The sequence below is a fragment of the Carassius gibelio genome, chromosome A4, assembly GCF_023724105.1.
Source record: "Carassius gibelio isolate Cgi1373 ecotype wild population from Czech Republic chromosome A4, carGib1.2-hapl.c, whole genome shotgun sequence".
NCBI lineage: Eukaryota > Metazoa > Chordata > Actinopteri > Cypriniformes > Cyprinidae > Carassius > Carassius gibelio.
The window spans coordinates 14,862,138-14,885,188 of record NC_068374.1 but is presented as its reverse complement, the minus strand read 5'-3'; the positions used below and the strand labels follow the sequence as shown (position 1 = coordinate 14,885,188).

Here is a 23,051-nt window from a genome sequence, read left to right as displayed (position 1 = left end):
ATGCTTGCTATTATAACACATTCTGTCTTCTCACATTTTTAGTTTACCAAATCAAGATTTACCGGGTCTCACATTGCTGCAGCAAAGCCAAATCTCAGTTTGGCCAGGAGAACTTCTCAGGCTGAAGACCAGCCCAGCGCAGCAGTGTCTAGTGCCTCTAGACCAAGCACTACAGTCTCTGTAAGTAATGGCATAATCTATATTGTACTCTATGAAGACACGTTTCACGTTCCATTCTATACAAATTATTAAACTATTTAAACTATTTTTTAATAACAGAAAACCATATATTAATAAACAAAAAAGTTATATTTTATAAATAGATTTCATATAAATTACTATTCAAAAGTTATTGATGTTAAGATAGTGTTACTTTTATTGAAAAAGGAGGCATTAAATTGATAAAAAAATCTCAGACACAAAAGATTTCTATTCAACATCATGTTACAAACGATTTCTATTTCAAATAAATGCTGTTCTTCAAACTTAATTCTGAAAAATACCACCTGTCATATTTATGGACTTTTGTATTTTCTCTCCTCATGTTCCTCAACCTAGTTTGTGTCTCCTCTTGATTATGTCATTCAGTTAATCTGTGTCTAGTTAATTTACTCATTTGTCCCTCATTGGTCTGTCTACTTAAATTTAGTCTGTTCAGTTTGTCTTGGTCTATGTGTTACTGCCTTCCTTTGTGTGGGTTAATTAAAGATTATTTACCCTTGATTTTCATCTTTGTGTGCTTTCCCCAACACCATAAGTGTGGCAACCACTGTAATGCAGTTTTATTATCAGCTATTTTCACGTTTTCAACTAATAATGAAGGTTTATGTTCAATAGAATGGTTTCTGAAGGATCATGTAACACTGAAGACTGGAGTAATGATGCTGAAAATTGGTTCTTGCCACCGTATAAATAAATTACATTTCCTATTTTTAAACTTTAAATTGTAGTAATGTTCCACAATTTAACTATCTTTTTAGTTTTTGACTGTATTTTTTATCAAATGCAACCTTGGTGAGCAGAATAGGTTTCTTTTATAAACATTTGGGCCTCAAACTTTGCAACTGTAGTGTATGATTTAATCTAGGACGACTAAGTTATTGTAATGTTCTATTTGCAAAATCTATATTTTACTTCATGATTGTACAGACACCAGATCCTACAGTTCCAACCCCTGTCCCCAGAGCCACTGCAGATGTGTCCAATCCCGCTCAGCCATGCAGGATCGTCTCTGTAAGTAATTTCATATTCTGTTGGTCCAAAAATGTAATTAAATCAGCTTTTACCAGACACTTAATGGAGATGTAAAAAGGATTACATGCCATGAAAATTGAATATTACTTTTATAACCAGTAGTTCATTAAAACACATTCATGCTGAAAAAAAACAACAACAATCAAACTATTGTCATAATGTCAATTGAGTTTACATGATACTGATTTATTGATGATAAACAGTGTATAGATGTTAACATTCATGTGTCAGAATAAATAGATATTGGTTATAAAGTCTCAGAATTCTTTTTTATTTCATATTCAACAGGATTTCAGGATTATTTTGTTCCTTTTTTTGGATGACTTCCGTGTATAATGTAAAGTTATCAGTTTCATTGTCGTAATAATCATTGTAATACCATGTAATACAATGATGATTTTATGTGAAAGTAATCAGGGATACAAATAAAATTCTTAAAGTGATTAAAAAGTAAAATGAACTTACTAAACTTAATGTTTTGCCTTTTTTTCCATCACAGACTGCTCCTTCTGGGGCATTATTGCAAGGTCCATCTGTAGTTCAACTTCCTCGTTTGTGGTCTGAGAACATACCACCAGAGGATCACAAGTGGATTGGCAAAAGGCTTTTCAAAATTGGATCCAAAGGAAAGCCAGCACTTCATGATGACCTCCAGCTCTGGTATTACCCCCCACAACCAGCACTTATTTACAATCAGGCTCCAGCTCCAGACAGATTCTTTTGTCATACTCTTCTGCTGTGGATGCCATACAAGCTGTGGAGGGTTAAGGTTCTCTGTCCCAATCCAGCCTGCGGACAACATCAGCTGACAGGAGGTGGTCTGCACAAAAGGGCACGGCAGGTTCTAGACATTGACAGAACATACAATATGGTCACAGAAACCCTTATCTGTACAAAGTGTAGAGCCTCGCATGTGTCCTGGAGTCAGACTGTCCTGCAACAGCTAGATCTGGGCCATCGCTCTGAGTTTCAGGTCATCCTCACGCGGAAGTAAGTACACTTTCATTCCTCATCCAGTTGTTAGCCCATCATCACGTGTGTGTATGTATGCAAATACTTTACAATTAAATAGCTAAAATATATGAATATGTGGATTTTGCTTTTCCTAAGGTACGCCTGTGATATGCGGGTCATCAGGCTCTTGCGTGAGCGTGGCTTAGGCAATAGTCCCACTAGGGTGATAAAGCAGCTGCGTGAAAACCACAGCGAGCAGTGGCTCCATCATCTGGCCCGGTACACCACCCAATGTGTTGACTTCCTCAATCAACCCGGGGTGATGCCAGTAAATTTCCAGGAGCCCCCAGAGCCTACGGTGGTGCCAAGCTGCAAGTGGTTGCTCACCGTTTACAGCCAAGACATTCTGACCAGGCTGGATGAAATCCATGCCAGAATAACATCCACCTATGGCTCTGTCTTGAAGATGGATTCTACTAAAAAGGTTAGTTGTGGATTTGTTCATTAATGGTGTTTATATACCAGCATGGCACTGTATCTGTATTTTTCATGGTGTGATGTTTGATTTATATTTACAGCATGCTTCATATCATCTCTTATTACAGATCACCAAGAAGCTGGCTGGGACAGCGAGGGGAACGGGACTCTGGCTTACCTCTGTTGGCAACGAGTTTGGTCAGGTGCTCATAAGTGTGCTGACAGCCCAGGAAGGAGCAGGACTTGACATGATGGTAGACGGTCTGGTGAAAAGATACCAGCAGGCTGGTGTAAATCCACCTTCTGTGTTGTACGTGGACTGTGGGTGCTGCAGTGAGGTGAGCGAGAGCAAGCTGAAAACCAGGTTTAGGGGCTGACCAGATCTCATGATACGCTTGGACATCTGGCATTTTATGCGCAGGATTGCCTTGGGGTGTACAACTGATGCCCATCAGTTGTACCCCATTTTCATGTCACGGCTATCAGCATGCATCTTTGAATGGGATGCAGCTGACGTCTCTATCCTTCGCAAAGCAAAGAGAGAGCTGTTGATGTCCCAGGGTTGGCCTGCGCTGACAGATGAAGATGTAAACAAGCATCTGACCAGGGAGGAGCTGGCTCTACATTGCCGGAGGAGGACCCGTGGAGAGGAGACTACCATCCTTCTCCTTGAACAACTGCTTACAGAACTCCTGAGCAGCAAGGGAAATGACTCTCTGGGGGTTCCTCTCTTGGATCGAGAAAGGATGGAGCACATCTGGTGTGTCCAAAAGAAGCACATCAAGTGTATCCAAGACCCTCTTGGTGTTGCCCTCTATACTGAGACCGGGAGCCTAACCAAGGGAGGTGTGCTTCTGAAGACTTACAGATGTGCCAGAGGCTCCACTTCTCTTGAATCCTTTCATTTACACCTTAACCGTTTCATCCCAGGTATGTATTTGTCGAACACACACTGCATGTGCAAAGAAAGAACATTTAAGTGTCTGTGTGTTTAACATTGCCTAAAAACTGTTGTCTGTTTAAAGGGACCAGTGCAAACAGTCTGAACTTTCAGATTTATTTGTTGGAGGGTCTACACAGGTGGAACCAGGATCGGGAGGCAGCTTCCATGTCATCTGAGCCATCAGCTTTACGCAGCTACACAGGAGAACTTGTTCACTGTGTAAACAGCAATTATGAAAAGCTGTTTGGCAGGAAAGTGGTCCCCACGTTTTGTCCCCCTGCACGTTACACCGGTAAAATAATTTATTATTGTTAATTAACTTGCAATTCCCGTGTAGTCTCAGTCAATATTTTATTTAAGCCTATACAGTGTACTTTGTATCTGTATTTTTGAACTATAAACTATCAACTTGATCAACTTTTTTTTTCTTGAAACATGCCCTCTGTCATCTGATCGATATTTTCTTTCAAGTAAAAGGCCTTTCAGTATAATTGTACAAACGTCTACCTTAATCTCATAAATCACATGTCATTTTGCTGTGGAATCTTTTTTATTAGAAAGTAGTTAATTTTTAGAAAGAATAACTTGATTATTATTAGTAATATTTGGTGACCATTTACTGTACTGAAGTTACTTTGGTTTACTTGATTAGAAAAGTCAAGTTACATGTAGTAACATTTGAGTAATTACATTTGAGTTACATTTGAGTAATTGTATTTGTATGTTTCTCAGTCATCATTGTATTGTATTTCTTTGTTTTGGCCCCACAGTTATAGGTTTATGGCCTTTTTTTTCTTTTTCTCCTGTACTATGATCTCCATGATCTCACACTATAACAATATATGAACAACTACAAAGGCCTTATGTATCAAATATGTTGCACAGCAATTATATTTAATTCCTATTCATTGTTTTTATTCCAGGTGAGCTCATTGGAGTGCAGTATCTATTCCAGCAGACTGGTCAGGCACTGCAGGACATGAACCCAGACTCTGAAGAGACGGCAGAGCTCATCGAGGAACTTAATGTGGAGGAGCGAGATGAAGATGAGGGCTTCTGTGATGTCAGCGAGGATCACACAATTGCAGATCCCGAGGATGTTCTGTCACCTCCCTCCTCCACTCTGACACTGGGTTCTTCCACCGTGGTCACCAGCAGTGACACGGCTGTACTGGGTTCCACATCCCCTTCACTGGTCCCTGATCCTACACCTGCTCCTTCATCACCTGGACCCTCGGGGACTGCTGTGCCACCTTTTCCCTCTGAAACATCTGTTTCACCACTCTCCTCAGAGCCAGAGGATGCTGGTCAGGATGATGATGACGATGAAGAGACTGTAAGTGCCACTCCTCTCTATTTCTTTCAAATAAACTATATTAAATTAAAATAAGGATTGATCAACATATACTTCTTGCTACTGCTTTATATCCAGACTTTGCTCAGATTTTAAACTAAAGTCATTAGTAGGCAACAAATCAGTTTTATTTAGTTAGTGCTTTGTACTATACAGATTGTGTTAAACAGCAACACATCAATGGAACTAGTTATGGAACTAGGCATTTAACAAATGTGATTATTATTTGTGCTTGTTTTCTTAATAGGCTGTTGACTACCAAAATGTCCCGGGATACCAACATGTGGACAAGCTGGCCGAATATCTGGTGGAGCTCCGGGGTCACACAGCCCTTAGCCTGACCAATCAGGAAGCCAGCACCATAATTGAACTTTGGCAGAACCTGGCTGACCAGGACAAGCAACGGGTGGTGTATGCAGCTAGACACCAGAAGAGACTGCTGAGTGGACGCTTCAGAGTACCAAAGAGGCCCACTAAAACCCCAGGAGTAGAGAGCACCATCAGAAGTGTGCTGGGAGCAAGCAGCGCACCTGCTCAGTGGCCTGACTGTTGCCGTCTGGTGGAAACCATCTTCATCAGGCTTTGCAATACCCACCCAAGCCCCAAGAGAAAAGGCAAGGGAACGCTGTCGAGATGGTCTCTAATCCTCCAGGATTACAGGAGGATAAGGCAGCTTGTACTGGGCAACAGCTTGGTGATGGGAGGAACCTCAATGCAGCTGATGGAGGTTAACCAGAATACCCTGATTCAGTGGTATAACAACAGACAGAAAAAGCAGGAACTGTCTGTGCTGATTCAGGGCATTCAGTTGCCTCAGCCCCTCCCTGAAGCTCAGGAACCTCTCCAGGCTGCCAAACGCCTACGGACTGAGCCAGAACAATCAGGGGAGCAGCACCAGTACAAGCTACCAGAGAGCACAGCAGGTCAGGCAAAACAGAGGCACACCTCTACTGGGCGACCTCCTCTCAGACCCAAGGCACCAACACAGACTACTATGTTGGTTACGCCATCAGCACCTGGAGCATCAGTGCAGATGGTACCCAATATACTTATACCTGCAGCACCAGGTTTCCCGGGTGTGCCAATGCTTCAGGGTGTGCCAATGTTCCAGGGCATGCCAATGGCTCAAAGACTGCCAATGGTCCAGGGCATGCAAATGGTCCAGGGCATGCCAATGGTCCAGAGGATGCCATTGGTTCAGGGAATGCCAATGGTTCAGGGAATCCCGATGGTCCAGGGAATGCCAGTGGTTCAGGGGATGCCACTGTTACATCCTACAGTTGTGCAGGGCACAAGTTCACAACCAGCTGCCAATCCCCAAACCATGCCTAAGAGACCCTACAAGAGAACTGTAGAGGCGAACACTTGCAAGAAATGCGGACATTTCAAAACCAGTGCAACAGGACATAGCCAGTACAGGGGCAAAGTATACTGCCCACAATCTGAAACTGTTACAAAAGAACAGTGGTTAGAGGAAATGCGGAAAACTGTTCCCAAATAATGTATATATTTTTATTTATTGTAGTGTGTATATAGTTGTTTAAATATAGTTATAGTTATTATTTGTGTTGAACATTATTTAATATTTTATTTACTGCTTTTTAAAAACCTATTTAACTTATTTGTGTTTGTATTTAAAACTGTATTTACTGTTTTATTTACCTTTTTAATTTATTGTTTGAAAACTTATTTAATTTTATATTTATTACTGTTCAGTTAAAAAAAAAATCATTTTATTTCCCTTTTGATTTAAAGTTGTTTTAAAACTTATTTAAAATTTAATTTGTTTAATATTTATTATTGTTCTATTGGCATAATTGTAAAAATAAAATAATAATTGGCAAAAGACAGATTTTTTGTAATTTGCACTTTAATATAACCATTTCATCAGTACACTGAAAAAATAAAACGTGTTTACAAAAAATAATTTGCATTTGTCATTTGTCACAGACATTTTCCAGCATATGAATATTTTCATCTTTAATTAGAAATGACAGATTTGAATGTGTCGAATAAATGTAAGATCCTGAATGTAAGATGTAAAAATCCTTAATCAGAATAAATATCAATACAACTGCAATAATAATATGCTTAATCAGAATAAATTATGAATACAACAACTACTAAATAACTAATAATAACAAAACACATTTCCATTCGTGTACTTACATTTTCATGACAAAAAATATCAAACAAAGCACATATATATACATTTAATTAACATTGAAACATTATTTATTTAAAGCAATTAACAATATTACAAAAAGTTGTCTTTAGCTGGATTCGAACCTGGGTCGCGGGGAGCACCTGCAATAGGAAACAGTGTAATATAAATGCCCGAATTTAACGCAAGAAGAAACCGGAAGATGTATCACTGCGCGCATGCTAAGGAAGATTGGGCTTTGAACGTCAAATTTCACCCTTTCTTTTCTTCATTTTTTCTTTCTCTTCTTCCCCTTCTCTTTTTCTTCCTTCCCTCTTTTCTTCCCTTCTTCCCCGTCTTTGACGGACTATTGTTCCCCAGCTTGAGCACAGCGCCTTAGACCGCTCGGCCATCCTGACACCCTTGCCTGGCTAGAGATGGCCTGTTCGAGCCGCACCTGAAACCAGGGACCTAGAAGCTACTTTTTCTCTGTTCGGGCCCTCTTTAGCCCACGGGCCTCGTTGGCGCAGTTAGGCAGCGCGTCAGTCTCATAATCTGAAGGTCGTGAGTTCGAGCCTCACACGGGGCAGGGTGGTTCTTTTTTTCTGATAACTGAGAGAGCTTAGACCAGGGGTGTCAAACTAAATTCCTTTAGGGCCCGAGCCCTGTAGAGTGTTGTTCCAACCCTTCTCAAACACACAAGGCATGTAGTTTTCAAATGAGCCTGAAGGGCATGATTAGTTGGATCAGGTGTGTTCTATCAGGCTTGAATCTAAACTCTGCAGGTCTCCGGCCTTCCAGGGACTGAGTTTGACACCCGTGGCTTAGAAAGAAAGAGTGAGGTTCTCTGTCCCCTTTCGTGTGGGTTTCCCTGTGTCTCCTGGGGGCAAAAGGCCACAGCTCCTCTTCAGGGCAGGTGAAATGATGCTTTGTGGAAAACTGTCAGGTTCCAGGTAAATTCCCTGAATCTCATCCAGCGACATTGCGTGTAGGCCCGTGCAATCCTTTTATTTACAGTGAAGTCAAAATTCTGCATGCATGCTGGCTAATGCTACATGAAGGCAGCAATAGCATCCCTCTCATATTCATGTAACACGTGGCCACGTCCTCCTGAGGTTTTGTGAAGTTTCAAAGGCCATATTGCTGCACTGGCCCGGTCCTGAAGATTTGCCTTGTACAACGTTCGGAAGATTAGACCCTTCCGATCAGAGCAGGCCACACAACTCCTTGTCCAAGCTCTTTGTTTTCTCCAGACTGGACTACTGCTATGCTCCCTTGGCGGGTCTTCCGGCACGTACTATCAAGCCTCTGCAACTGATCCAGGATGCAGCAGCGAGACTGGTCTTCAACGAGCCAAAGAAAGCCCACGTCACACCTCTCTTCATAATTTTGCACTGGCTACCAATAGCTGTTCGCATCAGATTCAAGGTACTGATGTTTGCCTACAAGATAACCACTGGCTCTGCAGCAATATACCTAAAGTCGATGGTGCAGACCTACGCTTGCTTTCTGCAAGTGAACGATGCCTCGTGGTGCCATCCCAAAGAGGCACAAAATCACTCTCAAGGACCTTTTCCTGGACTGTTCCCAGCTGGTGGATCGGCCTGCCTATCTCAATTCGAGCAGCGGAGGCTTTAACCCTTTTCAAAAAGTGTCTAAAAACTCATCCTTGTCTTCAACGCCTGCCCAATTAATACTAGCATTTGCCTAATGCGTCGTTTTGTCAAAGTTAACGCCCTGCTGGCCCAACGTAGCAGAAGACTGAAGTCTCTGTCTGCAGCCAAAGGATAGGTCTGTCAGAAGTGGGATTCGAACCCACGCCTCCAGAGGAGACTGCGACCTGAACGCAGCGCCTTAGACCGCTCGGCCATCCTGACACCCTTGCCTGGCTAGAGATGGCCTGTTCGAGCCGCACCTGAAACCAGGGACCTAGAAGCTACTTTTTCTCTGTTCGGGCCCCCTTTGGCCCACGGGCCTCGTTGGCGCAGTTAGGCAGCGCGTCAGTCTCATAATCTGAAGGTCGTGAGTTCGAGCCTCACACGGGGCAGGGTGGTTCTTTTTTTCTGATAACTGAGAGAGCTTAGACCAGGGGTGTCAAACTAAATTCCTTTAGGGCCCGAGCCCTGTAGAGTGTTGTTCCAACCCTTCTCAAACACACAAGGCATGTAGTTTTCAAATGAGCCTGAAGGGCATGATTAGTTGGATCAGGTGTGTTCTATCAGGCTTGAATCTAAACTCTGCAGGTCTCCGGCCTTCCAGGGACTGAGTTTGACACCCGTGGCTTAGAAAGAAAGAGTGAGGTTCTCTGTCCCCTTTCGTGTGGGTTTCCCTGTGTCTCCTGGGGGCAAAAGGCCACAGCTCCTCTTCAGGGCAGGTGAAATGATGCTTTGTGGAAAACTGTGAGGTTCCAGGTAAATTCCCTGAATCTCATCCAGCGACATTGCGTGTAGGCCCATGCAATCCTTTTATTTACAGTGAAGTCAAAATTCTGCATGCATGCTGGCTAATGCTACATGAAGGCAGCAATAGCATCCCTCTCATATTCATGTAACACGTGGCCACGTCCTCCTGAGGTTTTGTGAAGTTTCAAAGGCCATATTGCTGCACTGGCCCGGTCCTGAAGATTTGCCTTGTACAACGTTCGGAAGATTAGACCCTTCCGATCAGAGCAGGCCACACAACTCCTTGTCCAAGCTCTTTGTTTTCTCCAGACTGGACTACTGCTATGCTCCCTTGGCGGGTCTTCCGGCACGTACTATCAAGCCTCTGCAACTGATCCAGGATGCAGCAGCGAGACTGGTCTTCAACGAGCCAAAGAAAGCCCACGTCACACCTCTCTTCATAATTTTGCACTGGCTACCAATAGCTGTTCGCATCAGATTCAAGGTACTGATGTTTGCCTACAAGATAACCACTGGCTCTGCAGCAATATACCTAAAGTCGCTGGTGCAGACCTACGCTTGCTTTCTGCAAGTGAACGATGCCTCGTGGTGCCATCCCAAAGAGGCACAAAATCACTCTCAAGGACCTTTTCCTGGACTGTTCCCAGCTGGTGGATCGGCCTGCCTATCTCAATTCGAGCAGCGGAGGCTTTAACCCTTTTCAAAAAGTGTCTAAAAACTCATCCTTGTCTTCAACGCCTGCCCAATTAATACTAGCATTTGCCTAATGCGTCGTTTTGTCAAAGTTAACGCCCTGCTGGCCCAACGTAGCAGAAGACTGAAGTCTCTGTCTGCAGCCAAAGGATAGGTCTGTCAGAAGTGGGATTCAAACCCACGCCTCCAGGGGAGACTGCGACCTGAACGCAGCGCCTTAGACCGCTCGGCCATCCTGACACCCTTGCCTGGCTAGAGATGGCCTGTTCGAGCCGCACCTGAAACCAGGGACCTAGAAGCTACTTTTTCTCTGTTCGGGCCCCCTTTAGCCCACGGGCCTCGTTGGCGCAGTTAGGCAGCGCGTCAGTCTCATAATCTGAAGGTCGTGAGTTCGAGCCTCACACGGGGCAGGGTGGTTCTTTTTTTCTGATAACTGAGAGAGCTTAGACCAGGGGTGTCAAACTAAATTCCTTTAGGGCCCGAGCCCTGTAGAGTGTTGTTCCAACCCTTCTCAAACACACAAGGCATGTAGTTTTCAAATGAGCCTGAAGGGCATGATAAGTTGTATCAGGTGTGTTCTATCAGGCTTGAATCTAAACTCTGCAGGTCTCCGGCCTTCCAGGGACTGAGTTTGACACCCGTGGCTTAGAAAGAAAGAGTGAGGTTCTCTGTCCCCTTTCGTGTGGGTTTCCCTGTGTCTCCTGGGGGCAAAAGGCCACAGCTCCTCTTCAGGGCAGGTGAAATGATGCTTTGTGGAAAACTGTGAGGTTCCAGGTAAATTCCCTGAATCTCATCCAGCGACATTGCGTGTAGGCCCGTGCAATCCTTTTATTTACAGTGAAGTCAAAATTCTGCATGCATGCTGGCTAATGCTACATGAAGGCAGCAATAGCATCCCTCTCATATTCATGTAACACGTGGCCACGTCCTCCTGAGGTTTTGTGAAGTTTCAAAGGCCATATTGCTGCACTGGCCCGGTCCTGAAGATTTGCCTTGTACAACGTTCGGAAGATTAGACCCTTCCGAATAGAGCCGGCCACACAACTCCTTGTCCAAGCTCTTTGTTTTCTCCAGACTGGACTACTGCTATGCTCCCTTGGCGGGTCTTCCGGCACGTACTATCAAGCCTCTGCAACTGATCCAGGATGCAGCAGCGAGACTGGTCTTCAACGAGCCAAAGAAAGCCCACGTCACACCTCTCTTCATAATTTTGCACTGGCTACCAATAGCTGTTCGCATCAGATTCAAGGTACTGATGTTTGCCTACAAGATAACCACTGGCTCTGCAGCAATATACCTAAAGTCGCTGGTGCAGACCTACGCTTGCTTTCTGCAAGTGAACGATGCCTCGTGGTGCCATCCCAAAGAGGCACAAAATCACTCTCAAGGACCTTTTCCTGGACTGTTCCCAGCTGGTGGATCGGCCTGCCTATCTCAATTCGAGCAGCGGAGGCTTTAACCCTTTTCAAAAAGTGTCTAAAAACTCATCCTTGTCTTCAACGCCTGCCCAATTAATACTAGCATTTGCCTAATGCGTCGTTTTGTCAAAGTTAACGCCCTGCTGGCCCAACGTAGCAGAAGACTGAAGTCTCTGTCTGCAGCCAAAGGATAGGTCTGTCAGAAGTGGGATTCGAACCCACGCCTCCAGGGGAGACTGCGACCTGAACGCAGCGCCTTAGACCGCTCGGCCATCCTGACACCCTTGCCTGGCTAGAGATGGCCTGTTCGAGCCGCACCTGAAACCAGGGACCTAGAAGCTACTTTTTCTCTGTTCGGGCCCCCTTTAGCCCACGGGCCTCGTTGGCGCAGTTAGGCAGCGCGTCAGTCTCATAATCTGAAGGTCGTGAGTTCGAGCCTCACACGGGGCAGGGTGGTTCTTTTTTTCTGATAACTGAGAGAGCTTAGACCAGGGGTGTCAAACTAAATTCCTTTAGGGCCCGAGCCCTGTAGAGTGTTGTTCCAACCCTTCTCAAACACACAAGGCATGTAGTTTTCAAATGAGCCTGAAGGGCATGATTAGTTGGATCAGGTGTGTTCTATCAGGCTTGAATCTAAACTCTGCAGGTCTCCGGCCTTCCAGGGACTGAGTTTGACACCCGTGGCTTAGAAAGAAAGAGTGAGGTTCTCTGTCCCCTTTCGTGTGGGTTTCCCTGTGTCTCCTGGGGGCAAAAGGCCACAGCTCCTCTTCAGGGCAGGTGAAATGATGCTTTGTGGAAAACTGTGAGGTTCCAGGTAAATTCCCTGAATCTCATCCAGCGACATTGCGTGTAGGCCCGTGCAATCCTTTTATTTACAGTGAAGTCAAAATTCTGCATGCATGCTGGCTAATGCTACATGAAGGCAGCAATAGCATCCCTCTCATATTCATGTAACAGGTGGCCACGTCCTCCTGAGGTTTTGTGAAGTTTCAAAGGCCATATTGCTGCACTGGCCCGGTCCTGAAGATTTGCCTTGTACAACGTTCGGAAGATTAGACCCTTCCGATCAGAGCAGGCCACACAACTCCTTGTCCAAGCTCTTTGTTTTCTCCAGACTGGACTACTGCTATGCTCCCTTGGCGGGTCTTCCGGCACGTACTATCAAGCCTCTGCAACTGATCCAGGATGCAGCAGCGAGACTGGTCTTCAACGAGCCAAAGAAAGCCCACGTCACACCTCTCTTCATAATTTTGCACTGGCTACCAATAGCTGTTCGCATCAGATTCAAGGTACTGATGTTTGCCTACAAGATAACCACTGGCTCTGCAGCAATATACCTAAAGTCGCTGGTGCAGACCTACGCTTGCTTTCTGCAAGTGAACGATGCCTCGTGGTGCCATCCCAAAGAGGCACAAAATCACTCTCAAGGACCTTTTCCTGGACTGTTCCCAGCTGGTGGATCGGCCTGCCTATCTCAATTCGAGCAGCGGAGGCTTTAACCCTTTTCAAAAAGTGTCTAAAAACTCATCCTTGTCTTCAACGCCTGCCCAATTAATACTAGCATTTGCCTAATGCGTCGTTTTGTCAAAGTTAACGCCCTGCTGGCCCAACGTAGCAGAAGACTGAAGTCTCTGTCTGCAGCCAAAGGATAGGTCTGTCAGAAGTGGGATTCGAACCCACGCCTCCAGGGGAGACTGCGACCTGAACGCAGCGCCTTAGACCGCTCGGCCATCCTGACACCCTTGCCTGGCTAGAGATGGCCTGTTCGAGCCGCACCTGAAACCAGGGACCTAGAAGCTACTTTTTCTCTGTTCGGGCCCCCTTTAGCCCACGGGCCTCGTTGGCGCAGTTAGGCAGCGCGTCAGTCTCATAATCTGAAGGTCGTGAGTTCGAGCCTCACACGGGGCAGGGTGGTTCTTTTTTTCTGATAACTGAGAGAGCTTAGACCAGGGGTGTCAAACTAAATTCCTTTAGGGCCCGAGCCCTGTAGAGTGTTGTTCCAACCCTTCTCAAACACACAAGGCATGTAGTTTTCAAATGAGCCTGAAGGGCATGATTAGTTGGATCAGGTGTGTTCTATCAGGCTTGAATCTAAACTCTGCAGGTCTCCGGCCTTCCAGGGACTGAGTTTGACACCCGTGGCTTAGAAAGAAAGAGTGAGGTTCTCTGTCCCCTTTCGTGTGGGTTTCCCTGTGTCTCCTGGGGGCAAAAGGCCACAGCTCCTCTTCAGGGCAGGTGAAATGATGCTTTGTGGAAAACTGTGAGGTTCCAGGTAAATTCCCTGAATCTCATCCAGCGACATTGCGTGTAGGCCCGTGCAATCCTTTTATTTACAGTGAAGTCAAAATTCTGCATGCATGCTGGCTAATGCTACATGAAGGCAGCAATAGCATCCCTCTCATATTCATGTAACACGTGGCCACGTCCTCCTGAGGTTTTGTGAAGTTTCAAAGGCCATATTGCTGCACTGGCCCGGTCCTGAAGATTTGCCTTGTACAACGTTCGGAAGATTAGACCCTTCCGATCAGAGCAGGCCACACAACTCCTTGTCCAAGCTCTTTGTTTTCTCCAGACTGGACTACTGCTATGCTCCCTTGGCGGGTCTTCCGGCACGTACTATCAAGCCTCTGCAACTGATCCAGGATGCAGCAGCGAGACTGGTCTTCAACGAGCCAAAGAAAGCCCACGTCACACCTCTCTTCATAATTTTGCACTGGCTACCAATAGCTGTTCGCATCAGATTCAAGGTACTGATGTTTGCCTACAAGATAACCACTGGCTCTGCAGCAATATACCTAAAGTCGCTGGTGCAGACCTACGCTTGCTTTCTGCAAGTGAACGATGCCTCGTGGTGCCATCCCAAAGAGGCACAAAATCACTCTCAAGGACCTTTTCCTGGACTGTTCCCAGCTGGTGGATCGGCCTGCCTATCTCAATTCGAGCAGCGGAGGCTTTAACCCTTTTCAAAAAGTGTCTAAAAACTCATCCTTGTCTTCAACGCCTGCCCAATTAATACTAGCATTTGCCTAATGCGTCGTTTTGTCAAAGTTAACGCCCTGCTGGCCCAACGTAGCAGAAGACTGAAGTCTCTGTCTGCAGCCAAAGGATAGGTCTGTCAGAAGTGGGATTCGAACCCACGCCTCCAGGGGAGACTGCGACCTGAACGCAGCGCCTTAGACCGCTCGGCCATCCTGACACCCTTGCCTGGCTAGAGATGGCCTGTTCGAGCCGCACCTGAAACCAGGGACCTAGAAGCTACTTTTTCTCTGTTCGGGCCCCCTTTAGCCCACGGGCCTCGTTGGCGCAGTTAGGCAGCGCGTCAGTCTCATAATCTGAAGGTCGTGAGTTCGAGCCTCACACGGGGCAGGGTGGTTCTTTTTTTCTGATAACTGAGAGAGCTTAGACCAGGGGTGTCAAACTAAATTCCTTTAGGGCCCGAGCCCTGTAGAGTGTTGTTCCAACCCTTCTCAAACACACAAGGCATGTAGTTTTCAAATGAGCCTGAAGGGCATGATTAGTTGGATCAGGTGTGTTCTATCAGGCTTGAATCTAAACTCTGCAGGTCTCCGGCCTTCCAGGGACTGAGTTTGACACCCGTGGCTTAGAAAGAAAGAGTGAGGTTCTCTGTACCCTTTCGTGTGGGTTTCCCTGTGTCTCCTGGGGGCAAAAGGCCACAGCTCCTCTTCAGGGCAGGTGAAATGATGCTTTGTGGAAAACTGTGAGGTTCCAGGTAAATTCCCTGAATCTCATCCAGCGACATTGCGTGTAGGCCCGTGCAATCCTTTTATTTACAGTGAAGTCAAAATTCTGCATGCATGCTGGCTAATGCTACATGAAGGCAGCAATAGCATCCCTCTCATATTCATGTAACACGTGGCCACGTCCTCCTGAGGTTTTGTGAAGTTTCAAAGGCCATATTGCTGCACTGGCCCGGTCCTGAATATTTGCCTTGTACAACGTTCGGAAGATTAGACCCTTCCGATCAGAGCAGGCCACACAACTCCTTGTCCAAGCTCTTTGTTTTCTCCAGACTGGACTACTGCTATGCTCCCTTGGCGGGTCTTCCGGCACGTACTATCAAGCCTCTGCAACTGATCCAGGATGCAGCAGCGAGACTGGTCTTCAACGAGCCAAAGAAAGCCCACGTCACACCTCTCTTCATAATTTTGCACTGGCTACCAATAGCTGTTCGCATCAGATTCAAGGTACTGATGTTTGCCTACAAGATAACCACTGGCTCTGCAGCAATATACCTAAAGTCGATGGTGCAGACCTACGCTTGCTTTCTGCAAGTGAACGATGCCTCGTGGTGCCATCCCAAAGAGGCACAAAATCACTCTCAAGGACCTTTTCCTGGACTGTTCCCAGCTGGTGGATCGGCCTGCCTATCTCAATTCGAGCAGCGGAGGCTTTAACCCTTTTCAAAAAGTGTCTAAAAACTCATCCTTGTCTTCAACGCCTGCCCAATTAATACTAGCATTTGCCTAATGCGTCGTTTTGTCAAAGTTAACGCCCTGCTGGCCCAACGTAGCAGAAGACTGAAGTCTCTGTCTGCAGCCAAAGGATAGGTCTGTCAGAAGTGGGATTCGAACCCACGCCTCCAGGGGAGACTGCGACCTGAACGCAGCGCCTTAGACCGCTCGGCCATCCTGACACCCTTGCCTGGCTAGAGATGGCCTGTTCGAGCCGCACCTGAAACCAGGGACCTAGAAGCTACTTTTTCTCTGTTCGGGCCCCCTTTAGCCCACGGGCCTCGTTGGCGCAGTTAGGCAGCGCGTCAGTCTCATAATCTGAAGGTCGTGAGTTCGAGCCTCACACGGGGCAGGGTGGTTCTTTTTTTCTGATAACTGAGAGAGCTTAGACCAGGGGTGTCAAACTAAATTCCTTTAGGGCCCGAGCCCTGTAGAGTGTTGTTCCAACCCTTCTCAAACACACAAGGCATGTAGTTTTCAAATGAGCCTGAAGGGCATGATTAGTTGGATCAGGTGTGTTCTATCAGGCTTGAATCTAAACTCTGCAGGTCTCCGGCCTTCCAGGGACTGAGTTTGACACCCGTGGCTTAGAAAGAAAGAGTGAGGTTCTCTGTACCCTTTCGTGTGGGTTTCCCTGTGTCTCCTGGGGGCAAAAGGCCACAGCTCCTCTTCAGGGCAGGTGAAATGATGCTTTGTGGAAAACTGTGAGGTTCCAGGTAAATTCCCTGAATCTCATCCAGCGACATTGCGTGTAGGCCCGTGCAATCCTTTTATTTACAGTGAAGTCAAAATTCTGCATGCATGCTGGCTAATGCTACATGAAGGCAGCAATAGCATCCCTCTCATATTCATGTAACACGTGGCCACGTCCTCCTGAGGTTTTGTGAAGTTTCAAAGGCCATATTGCTGCACTGGCCCGGTCCTGAATATTTGCCTTGTACAACGTTCGGAAGATTAGACCCTTCCGATCAGAGCAGGCCACACAACTCCTTGTCCAAGCTCTTTGTTTTCTCCAGACTGGACTACTGCTATGCTCCCTTGGCGGGTCTTCCGGCACGTACTATCAAGCCTCTGCAACTGATCCAGGATGCAGCAGCGAGACTGGTCTTCAACGAGCCAAAGAAAGCCCACGTCACACCTCTCTTCATAATTTTGCACTGGCTACCAATAGCTGTTCGCATCAGATTCAAGGTACTGATGTTTGCCTACAAGATAACCACTGGCTCTGCAGCAATATACCTAAAGTCGATGGTGCAGACCTACGCTTGCTTTCTGCAAGTGAACGATGCCTCGTGGTGCCATCCCAAAGAGGCACAAAATCACTCTCAAGGACCTTTTCCTGGACTGTTCCCAGCTGGTGGATCGGCCTGCCTATCTCAATTCGAGCAGCGGAGGCTTTAACCCTTTTCAAAAAGTGTCTAAAAACTCATCCTTGTCTTCAACGCCTGCCCAATTAATACTAGCATTTGCCTAATGCGTCGTTTTGTCAAAGTTAACGCCCTGCTGGCCCAACGTAGCAGAAGACTGAAGTCTCTGTCTGCAGCCAAAGTATAGGTCTGTCAGAAGTGGGATTCGAACCCACGCCTCCAGGGGAGACTGCGACCTGAACGCAGCGCCTTAGACCGCTCGGCCATCCTGACACCCTTGCCTGGCTAGAGATGGCCTGTTCGAGCCGCACCTGAAACCAGGGACCTAGAAGCTACTTTTTCTCTGTTCGGGCCCCCTTTAGCCCACGGGCCTCGTTGGCGCAGTTAGGCAGCGCGTCAGTCTCATAATCTGAAGGTCGTGAGTTCGAGCCTCACACGGGGCAGGGTGGTTCTTTTTTTCTGATAACTGAGAGAGCTTAGACCAGGGGTGTCAAACTAAATTCCTTTAGGGCCCGAGCCCTGTAGAGTGTTGTTCCAACCCTTCTCAAACACACAAGGCATGTAGTTTTCAAATGAGCCTGAAGGGCATGATTAGTTGGATCAGGTGTGTTCTATCAGGCTTGAATCTAAACTCTGCAGGTCTCCGGCCTTCCAGGGACTGAGTTTGACACCCGTGGCTTAGAAAGAAAGAGTGAGGTTCTCTGTCCCCTTTCGTGTGGGTTTCCCTGTGTCTCCTGGGGGCAAAAGGCCACAGCTCCTCTTCAGGGCAGGTGAAATGATGCTTTGTGGAAAACTGTGAGGTTCCAGGTAAATTCCCTGAATCTCATCCAGCGACATTGCGTGTAGGCCCATGCAATCCTTTTATTTACAGTGAAGTCAAAATTCTGCATGCATGCTGGCTAATGCTACATGAAGGCAGCAATAGCATCCCTCTCATATTCATGTAACACGTGGCCACGTCCTCCTGAGGTTTTGTGAAGTTTCAAAGGCCATATTGCTGCACTGGCCCGGTCCTGAAGATTTGCCTTGTACAACGTTCGGAAGATTAGACCCTTCCGATCAGAGCAGGCCACACAACTCCTTGTCCAAGCTCTTTGTTTTCTCCAGACTGGACTACTGCTATGCTCCCTTGGCGGGTCTTCCGGCACGTACTATCAAGCCTCTGCAACTGATCCAGGATGCAGCAGCGAGACTGGTCTTCAACGAGCCAAAGAAAGCCCACGTCACACCTCTCTTCATAATTTTGCACTGGCTACCAATAGCTGTTCGCATCAGATTCAAGGTACTGATGTTTGCCTACAAGATAACCACTGGCTCTGCAGCAATATACCTAAAGTCGCTGGTGCAGACCTACGCTTGCTTTCTGCAAGTGAACGATGCCTCGTGGTGCCATCCCAAAGAGGCACAAAATCACTCTCAAGGACCTTTTCCTGGACTGTTCCCAGCTGGTGGATCGGCCTGCCTATCTCAATTCGAGCAGCGGAGGCTTTAACCCTTTTCAAAAAGTGTCTAAAAACTCATCCTTGTCTTCAACGCCTGCCCAATTAATACTAGCATTTGCCTAATGCGTCGTTTTGTCAAAGTTAACGCCCTGCTGGCCCAACGTAGCAGAAGACTGAAGTCTCTGTCTGCAGCCAAAGGATAGGTCTGTCAGAAGTGGGATTCGAACCCACGCCTCCAGGGGAGACTGCGACCTGAACGCAGCGCCTTAGACCTCTCGGCCATCCTGACACCCTTGCCTGGCTAGAGATGGCCTGTTCGAGCCGCACCTGAAACCAGGGACCTAGAAGCTACTTTTTCTCTGTTCGGGCCCCCTTTAGCCCACGGGCCTCGTTGGCGCAGTTAGGCAGCGCGTCAGTCTCATAATCTGAAGGTCGTGAGTTCGAGCCTCACACGGGGCAGGGTGGTTCTTTTTTTCTGATAACTGAGAGAGCTTAGACCAGGGGTGTCAAACTAAATTCCTTTAGGGCCCGAGCCCTGTAGAGTGTTGTTCCAACCCTTCTCAAACACACAAGGCATGTAGTTTTCAAATGAGCCTGAAGGGCATGATTAGTTGGATCAGGTGTGTTCTATCAGGCTTGAATCTAAACTCTGCAGGTCTCCGGCCTTCCAGGGACTGAGTTTGACACCCGTGGCTTAGAAAGAAAGAGTGAGGTTCTCTGTCCCCTTTCGTGTGGGTTTCCCTGTGTCTCCTGGGGGCAAAAGGCCACAGCTCCTCTTCAGGGCAGGTGAAATGATGCTTTGTGGAAAACTGTGAGGTTCCAGGTAAATTCCCTGAATCTCATCCAGCGACATTGCGTGTAGGCCCGTGCAATCCTTTTATTTACAGTGAAGTCAAAATTCTGCATGCATGCTGGCTAATGCTACATGAAGGCAGCAATAGCATCCCTCTCATATTCATGTAACACGTGGCCACGTCCTCCTGAGGTTTTGTGAAGTTTCAAAGGCCATATTGCTGCACTGGCCCGGTCCTGAAGATTTGCCTTGTACAACGTTCGGAAGATTAGACCCTTCCGATCAGAGCAGGCCACACAACTCCTTGTCCAAGCTCTTTGTTTTCTCCAGACTGGACTACTGCTATGCTCCCTTGGCGGGTCTTCCGGCACGTACTATCAAGCCTCTGCAACTGATCCAGGATGCAGCAGCAAGACTGGTCTTCAACGAGCCAAAGAAAGCCCACGTCACACCTCTCTTCATAATTTTGCACTGGCTACCAATAGCTGTTCGCATCAGATTCAAGGTACTGATGTTTGCCTACAAGATAACCACTGGCTCTGCAGCAATATACCTAAAGTCGATGGTGCAGACCTACGCTTGCTTTCTGCAAGTGAACGATGCCTCGTGGTGCCATCCCAAAGAGGCACAAAATCACTCTCAAGGACCTTTTCCTGGACTGTTCCCAGCTGGTGGATCGGCCTGCCTATCTCAATTCGAGCAGCGGAGGCTTTAACCCTTTTCAAAAAGTGTCTAAAAACTCATCCTTGTCTTCAACGCCTGCCCAATTAATACTAGCATTTGCCTAATGCGTCGTTTTGTCAAAGTTAACGCCCTGCTGGCCCAACGTAGCAGAAGACTGAAGTCTCTGTCTGCAGCCAAAGGATAGGTCTGTCAGAAGTGGGATTCGAACCCACGCCTCCAGGGGAGACTGCGACCTGAACGCAGCGCCTTAGACCGCTCGGCCATCCTGACACCCTTGCCTGGCTAGAGATGGCCTGTTCGAGCCGCACCTGAAACCAGGGACCTAGAAGCTACTTTTTCTCTGTTCGGGCCCCCTTTAGCCCACGGGCCTCGTTGGCGCAGTTAGGCAGCGCGTCAGTCTCATAATCTGAAGGTCGTGAGTTCGAGCCTCACACGGGGCAGGGTGGTTCTTTTTTTCTGATAACTGAGAGAGCTTAGACCAGGGGTGTCAAACTAAATTCCTTTAGGGCCCGAGCCCTGTAGAGTGTTGTTCCAACCCTTCTCAAACACACAAGGCATGTAGTTTTCAAATGAGCCTGAAGGGCATGATTAGTTGGATCAGGTGTGTTCTATCAGGCTTGAATCTAAACTCTGCAGGTCTCCGGCCTTCCAGGGACTGAGTTTGACACCCGTGGCTTAGAAAGAAAGAGTGAGGTTCTCTGTCCCCTTTCGTGTGGGTTTCCCTGTGTCTCCTGGGGGCAAAAGGCCACAGCTCCTCTTCAGGGCAGGTGAAATGATGCTTTGTGGAAAACTGTGAGGTTCCAGGTAAATTCCCTGAATCTCATCCAGCGACATTGCGTGTAGGCCCGTGCAATCCTTTTATTTACAGTGAAGTCAAAATTCTGCATGCATGCTGGCTAATGCTACATGAAGGCAGCAATAGCATCCCTCTCATATTCATGTAACACGTGGCCACGTCCTCCTGAGGTTTTGTGAAGTTTCAAAGGCCATATTGCTGCACTGGCCCGGTCCTGAAGATTTGCCTTGTACAACGTTCGGAAGATTAGACCCTTCCGATCAGAGCAGGCCACACAACTCCTTGTCCAAGCTCTTTGTTTTCTCCAGACTGGACTACTGCTATGCTCCCTTGGCGGGTCTTCCGGCACGTACTATCAAGCCTCTGCAACTGATCCAGGATGCAGCAGCGAGACTGGTCTTCAACGAGCCAAAGAAAGCCCACGTCACACCTCTCTTCATAATTTTGCACTGGCTACCAATAGCTGTTCGCATCAGATTCAAGGTACTGATGTTTGCCTACAAGATAACCACTGGCTCTGCAGCAATATACCTAAAGTCGCTGGTGCAGACCTACGCTTGCTTTCTGCAAGTGAACGATGCCTCGTGGTGCCATCCCAAAGAGGCACAAAATCACTCTCAAGGACCTTTTCCTGGACTGTTCCCAGCTGGTGGATCGGCCTGCCTATCTCAATTCGAGCAGCGGAGGCTTTAACCCTTTTCAAAAAGTGTCTAAAAACTCATCCTTGTCTTCAACGCCTGCCCAATTAATACTAGCATTTGCCTAATGCGTCGTTTTGTCAAAGTTAACGCCCTGCTGGCCCAACGTAGCAGAAGACTGAAGTCTCTGTCTGCAGCCAAAGGATAGGTCTGTCAGAAGTGGGATTCGAACCCACGCCTCCAGGGGAGACTGCGACCTGAACGCAGCGCCTTAGACCTCTCGGCCATCCTGACACCCTTGCCTGGCTAGAGATGGCCTGTTCGAGCCGCACCTGAAACCAGGGACCTAGAAGCTACTTTTTCTCTGTTCGGGCCCCCTTTAGCCCACGGGCCTCGTTGGCGCAGTTAGGCAGCGCGTCAGTCTCATAATCTGAAGGTCGTGAGTTCGAGCCTCACACGGGGCAGGGTGGTTCTTTTTTTCTGATAACTGAGAGAGCTTAGACCAGGGGTGTCAAACTAAATTCCTTTAGGGCCCGAGCCCTGTAGAGTGTTGTTCCAACCCTTCTCAAACACACAAGGCATGTAGTTTTCAAATGAGCCTGAAGGGCATGATTAGTTGGATCAGGTGTGTTCTATCAGGCTTGAATCTAAACTCTGCAGGTCTCCGGCCTTCCAGGGACTGAGTTTGACACCCGTGGCTTAGAAAGAAAGAGTGAGGTTCTCTGTCCCCTTTCGTGTGGGTTTCCCTGTGTCTCCTGGGGGCAAAAGGCCACAGCTCCTCTTCAGGGCAGGTGAAATGATGCTTTGTGGAAAACTGTGAGGTTCCAGGTAAATTCCCTGAATCTCATCCAGCGACATTGCGTGTAGGCCCGTGCAATCCTTTTATTTACAGTGAAGTCAAAATTCTGCATGCATGCTGGCTAATGCTACATGAAGGCAGCAATAGCATCCCTCTCATATTCATGTAACACGTGGCCACGTCCTCCTGAGGTTTTGTGAAGTTTCAAAGGCCATATTGCTGCACTGGCCCGGTCCTGAAGATTTGCCTTGTACAACGTTCGGAAGATTAGACCCTTCCGATCAGAGCAGGCCACACAACTCCTTGTCCAAGCTCTTTGTTTTCTCCAGACTGGACTACTGCTATGCTCCCTTGGCGGGTCTTCCGGCACGTACTATCAAGCCTCTGCAACTGATCCAGGATGCAGCAGCAAGACTGGTCTT

General features: G+C 47.2%; 1 protein-coding gene and 21 non-coding genes across 22 annotated transcripts; 12 read left to right on the top strand and 10 right to left on the bottom strand.

The window, feature by feature from the left end:
• Positions 1–2,493: 2,493 nt before the first annotated feature.
• On the top strand, positions 2,494–6,483 carry LOC127970697 (uncharacterized). The gene is made up of 5 exons (XM_052573384.1): positions 2,494–2,692; positions 2,814–3,615; positions 3,711–3,920; positions 4,552–4,964; positions 5,230–6,483. Exons 2-5 carry the CDS (start codon positions 3,072–3,074, stop codon positions 6,481–6,483), a joined length of 2,421 nt encoding a protein of 806 aa, XP_052429344.1. The 5' UTR covers positions 2,494–2,692; positions 2,814–3,071.
• Positions 6,484–7,640: 1,157 nt separating this feature from the next.
• Positions 7,641–7,714, top strand: trnam-cau (transfer RNA methionine (anticodon CAU)). The gene has a single exon. It is a non-coding gene; the product is annotated as a tRNA-Met (tRNA).
• Positions 7,715–8,919: 1,205 nt separating this feature from the next.
• On the bottom strand, positions 8,920–9,002 carry trnal-cag (transfer RNA leucine (anticodon CAG)). Its single transcript has one exon. It is a non-coding gene; the product is annotated as a tRNA-Leu (tRNA).
• Positions 9,003–9,098: 96 nt separating this feature from the next.
• Positions 9,099–9,172, top strand: trnam-cau (transfer RNA methionine (anticodon CAU)). The gene has a single exon. It is a non-coding gene; the product is annotated as a tRNA-Met (tRNA).
• A 1,205-nt stretch (positions 9,173–10,377) lies between these two features.
• Positions 10,378–10,460, bottom strand: trnal-cag (transfer RNA leucine (anticodon CAG)). Its single transcript has one exon. It is a non-coding gene; the product is annotated as a tRNA-Leu (tRNA).
• A 96-nt stretch (positions 10,461–10,556) lies between these two features.
• trnam-cau (transfer RNA methionine (anticodon CAU)) lies at positions 10,557–10,630 on the top strand. Its single transcript has one exon. It is a non-coding gene; the product is annotated as a tRNA-Met (tRNA).
• Positions 10,631–11,835: 1,205 nt separating this feature from the next.
• trnal-cag (transfer RNA leucine (anticodon CAG)) lies at positions 11,836–11,918 on the bottom strand. The gene has a single exon. It is a non-coding gene; the product is annotated as a tRNA-Leu (tRNA).
• Positions 11,919–12,014: 96 nt separating this feature from the next.
• Positions 12,015–12,088, top strand: trnam-cau (transfer RNA methionine (anticodon CAU)). The gene has a single exon. It is a non-coding gene; the product is annotated as a tRNA-Met (tRNA).
• A 1,205-nt stretch (positions 12,089–13,293) lies between these two features.
• Positions 13,294–13,376, bottom strand: trnal-cag (transfer RNA leucine (anticodon CAG)). The gene has a single exon. It is a non-coding gene; the product is annotated as a tRNA-Leu (tRNA).
• Positions 13,377–13,472: 96 nt separating this feature from the next.
• On the top strand, positions 13,473–13,546 carry trnam-cau (transfer RNA methionine (anticodon CAU)). The gene has a single exon. It is a non-coding gene; the product is annotated as a tRNA-Met (tRNA).
• Positions 13,547–14,751: 1,205 nt separating this feature from the next.
• trnal-cag (transfer RNA leucine (anticodon CAG)) lies at positions 14,752–14,834 on the bottom strand. Its single transcript has one exon. It is a non-coding gene; the product is annotated as a tRNA-Leu (tRNA).
• A 96-nt stretch (positions 14,835–14,930) lies between these two features.
• trnam-cau (transfer RNA methionine (anticodon CAU)) lies at positions 14,931–15,004 on the top strand. The gene has a single exon. It is a non-coding gene; the product is annotated as a tRNA-Met (tRNA).
• A 1,205-nt stretch (positions 15,005–16,209) lies between these two features.
• On the bottom strand, positions 16,210–16,292 carry trnal-cag (transfer RNA leucine (anticodon CAG)). The gene has a single exon. It is a non-coding gene; the product is annotated as a tRNA-Leu (tRNA).
• Positions 16,293–16,388: 96 nt separating this feature from the next.
• On the top strand, positions 16,389–16,462 carry trnam-cau (transfer RNA methionine (anticodon CAU)). Its single transcript has one exon. It is a non-coding gene; the product is annotated as a tRNA-Met (tRNA).
• A 1,205-nt stretch (positions 16,463–17,667) lies between these two features.
• On the bottom strand, positions 17,668–17,750 carry trnal-cag (transfer RNA leucine (anticodon CAG)). Its single transcript has one exon. It is a non-coding gene; the product is annotated as a tRNA-Leu (tRNA).
• A 96-nt stretch (positions 17,751–17,846) lies between these two features.
• On the top strand, positions 17,847–17,920 carry trnam-cau (transfer RNA methionine (anticodon CAU)). Its single transcript has one exon. It is a non-coding gene; the product is annotated as a tRNA-Met (tRNA).
• Positions 17,921–19,125: 1,205 nt separating this feature from the next.
• Positions 19,126–19,208, bottom strand: trnal-cag (transfer RNA leucine (anticodon CAG)). The gene has a single exon. It is a non-coding gene; the product is annotated as a tRNA-Leu (tRNA).
• A 96-nt stretch (positions 19,209–19,304) lies between these two features.
• On the top strand, positions 19,305–19,378 carry trnam-cau (transfer RNA methionine (anticodon CAU)). The gene has a single exon. It is a non-coding gene; the product is annotated as a tRNA-Met (tRNA).
• A 1,205-nt stretch (positions 19,379–20,583) lies between these two features.
• Positions 20,584–20,666, bottom strand: trnal-cag (transfer RNA leucine (anticodon CAG)). The gene has a single exon. It is a non-coding gene; the product is annotated as a tRNA-Leu (tRNA).
• A 96-nt stretch (positions 20,667–20,762) lies between these two features.
• trnam-cau (transfer RNA methionine (anticodon CAU)) lies at positions 20,763–20,836 on the top strand. Its single transcript has one exon. It is a non-coding gene; the product is annotated as a tRNA-Met (tRNA).
• A 1,205-nt stretch (positions 20,837–22,041) lies between these two features.
• trnal-cag (transfer RNA leucine (anticodon CAG)) lies at positions 22,042–22,124 on the bottom strand. Its single transcript has one exon. It is a non-coding gene; the product is annotated as a tRNA-Leu (tRNA).
• Positions 22,125–22,220: 96 nt separating this feature from the next.
• trnam-cau (transfer RNA methionine (anticodon CAU)) lies at positions 22,221–22,294 on the top strand. The gene has a single exon. It is a non-coding gene; the product is annotated as a tRNA-Met (tRNA).
• The last annotated feature ends 757 nt before the right edge of the window (positions 22,295–23,051 follow it).

What these genes read in the sequence shown, in the direction of transcription:
- LOC127970697 (XM_052573384.1), top strand. Translation starts at nt 3,072, where the DNA reads ATGATACGCTTGGACATCTGGCATTTTATGCGCAGGATTGCCTTGGGG. An exon ending in CCTTAACCGTTTCATCCCAG is followed by an intron (nt 3,616 to 3,710) that starts GTATGTATTTGT and finishes GTCTGTTTAAAG; the next exon opens with GGACCAGTGCAAACAGTCTG. An exon ending in TCCCCCTGCACGTTACACCG is followed by an intron (nt 3,921 to 4,551) that starts GTAAAATAATTT and finishes TTTTTATTCCAG; the next exon opens with GTGAGCTCATTGGAGTGCAG.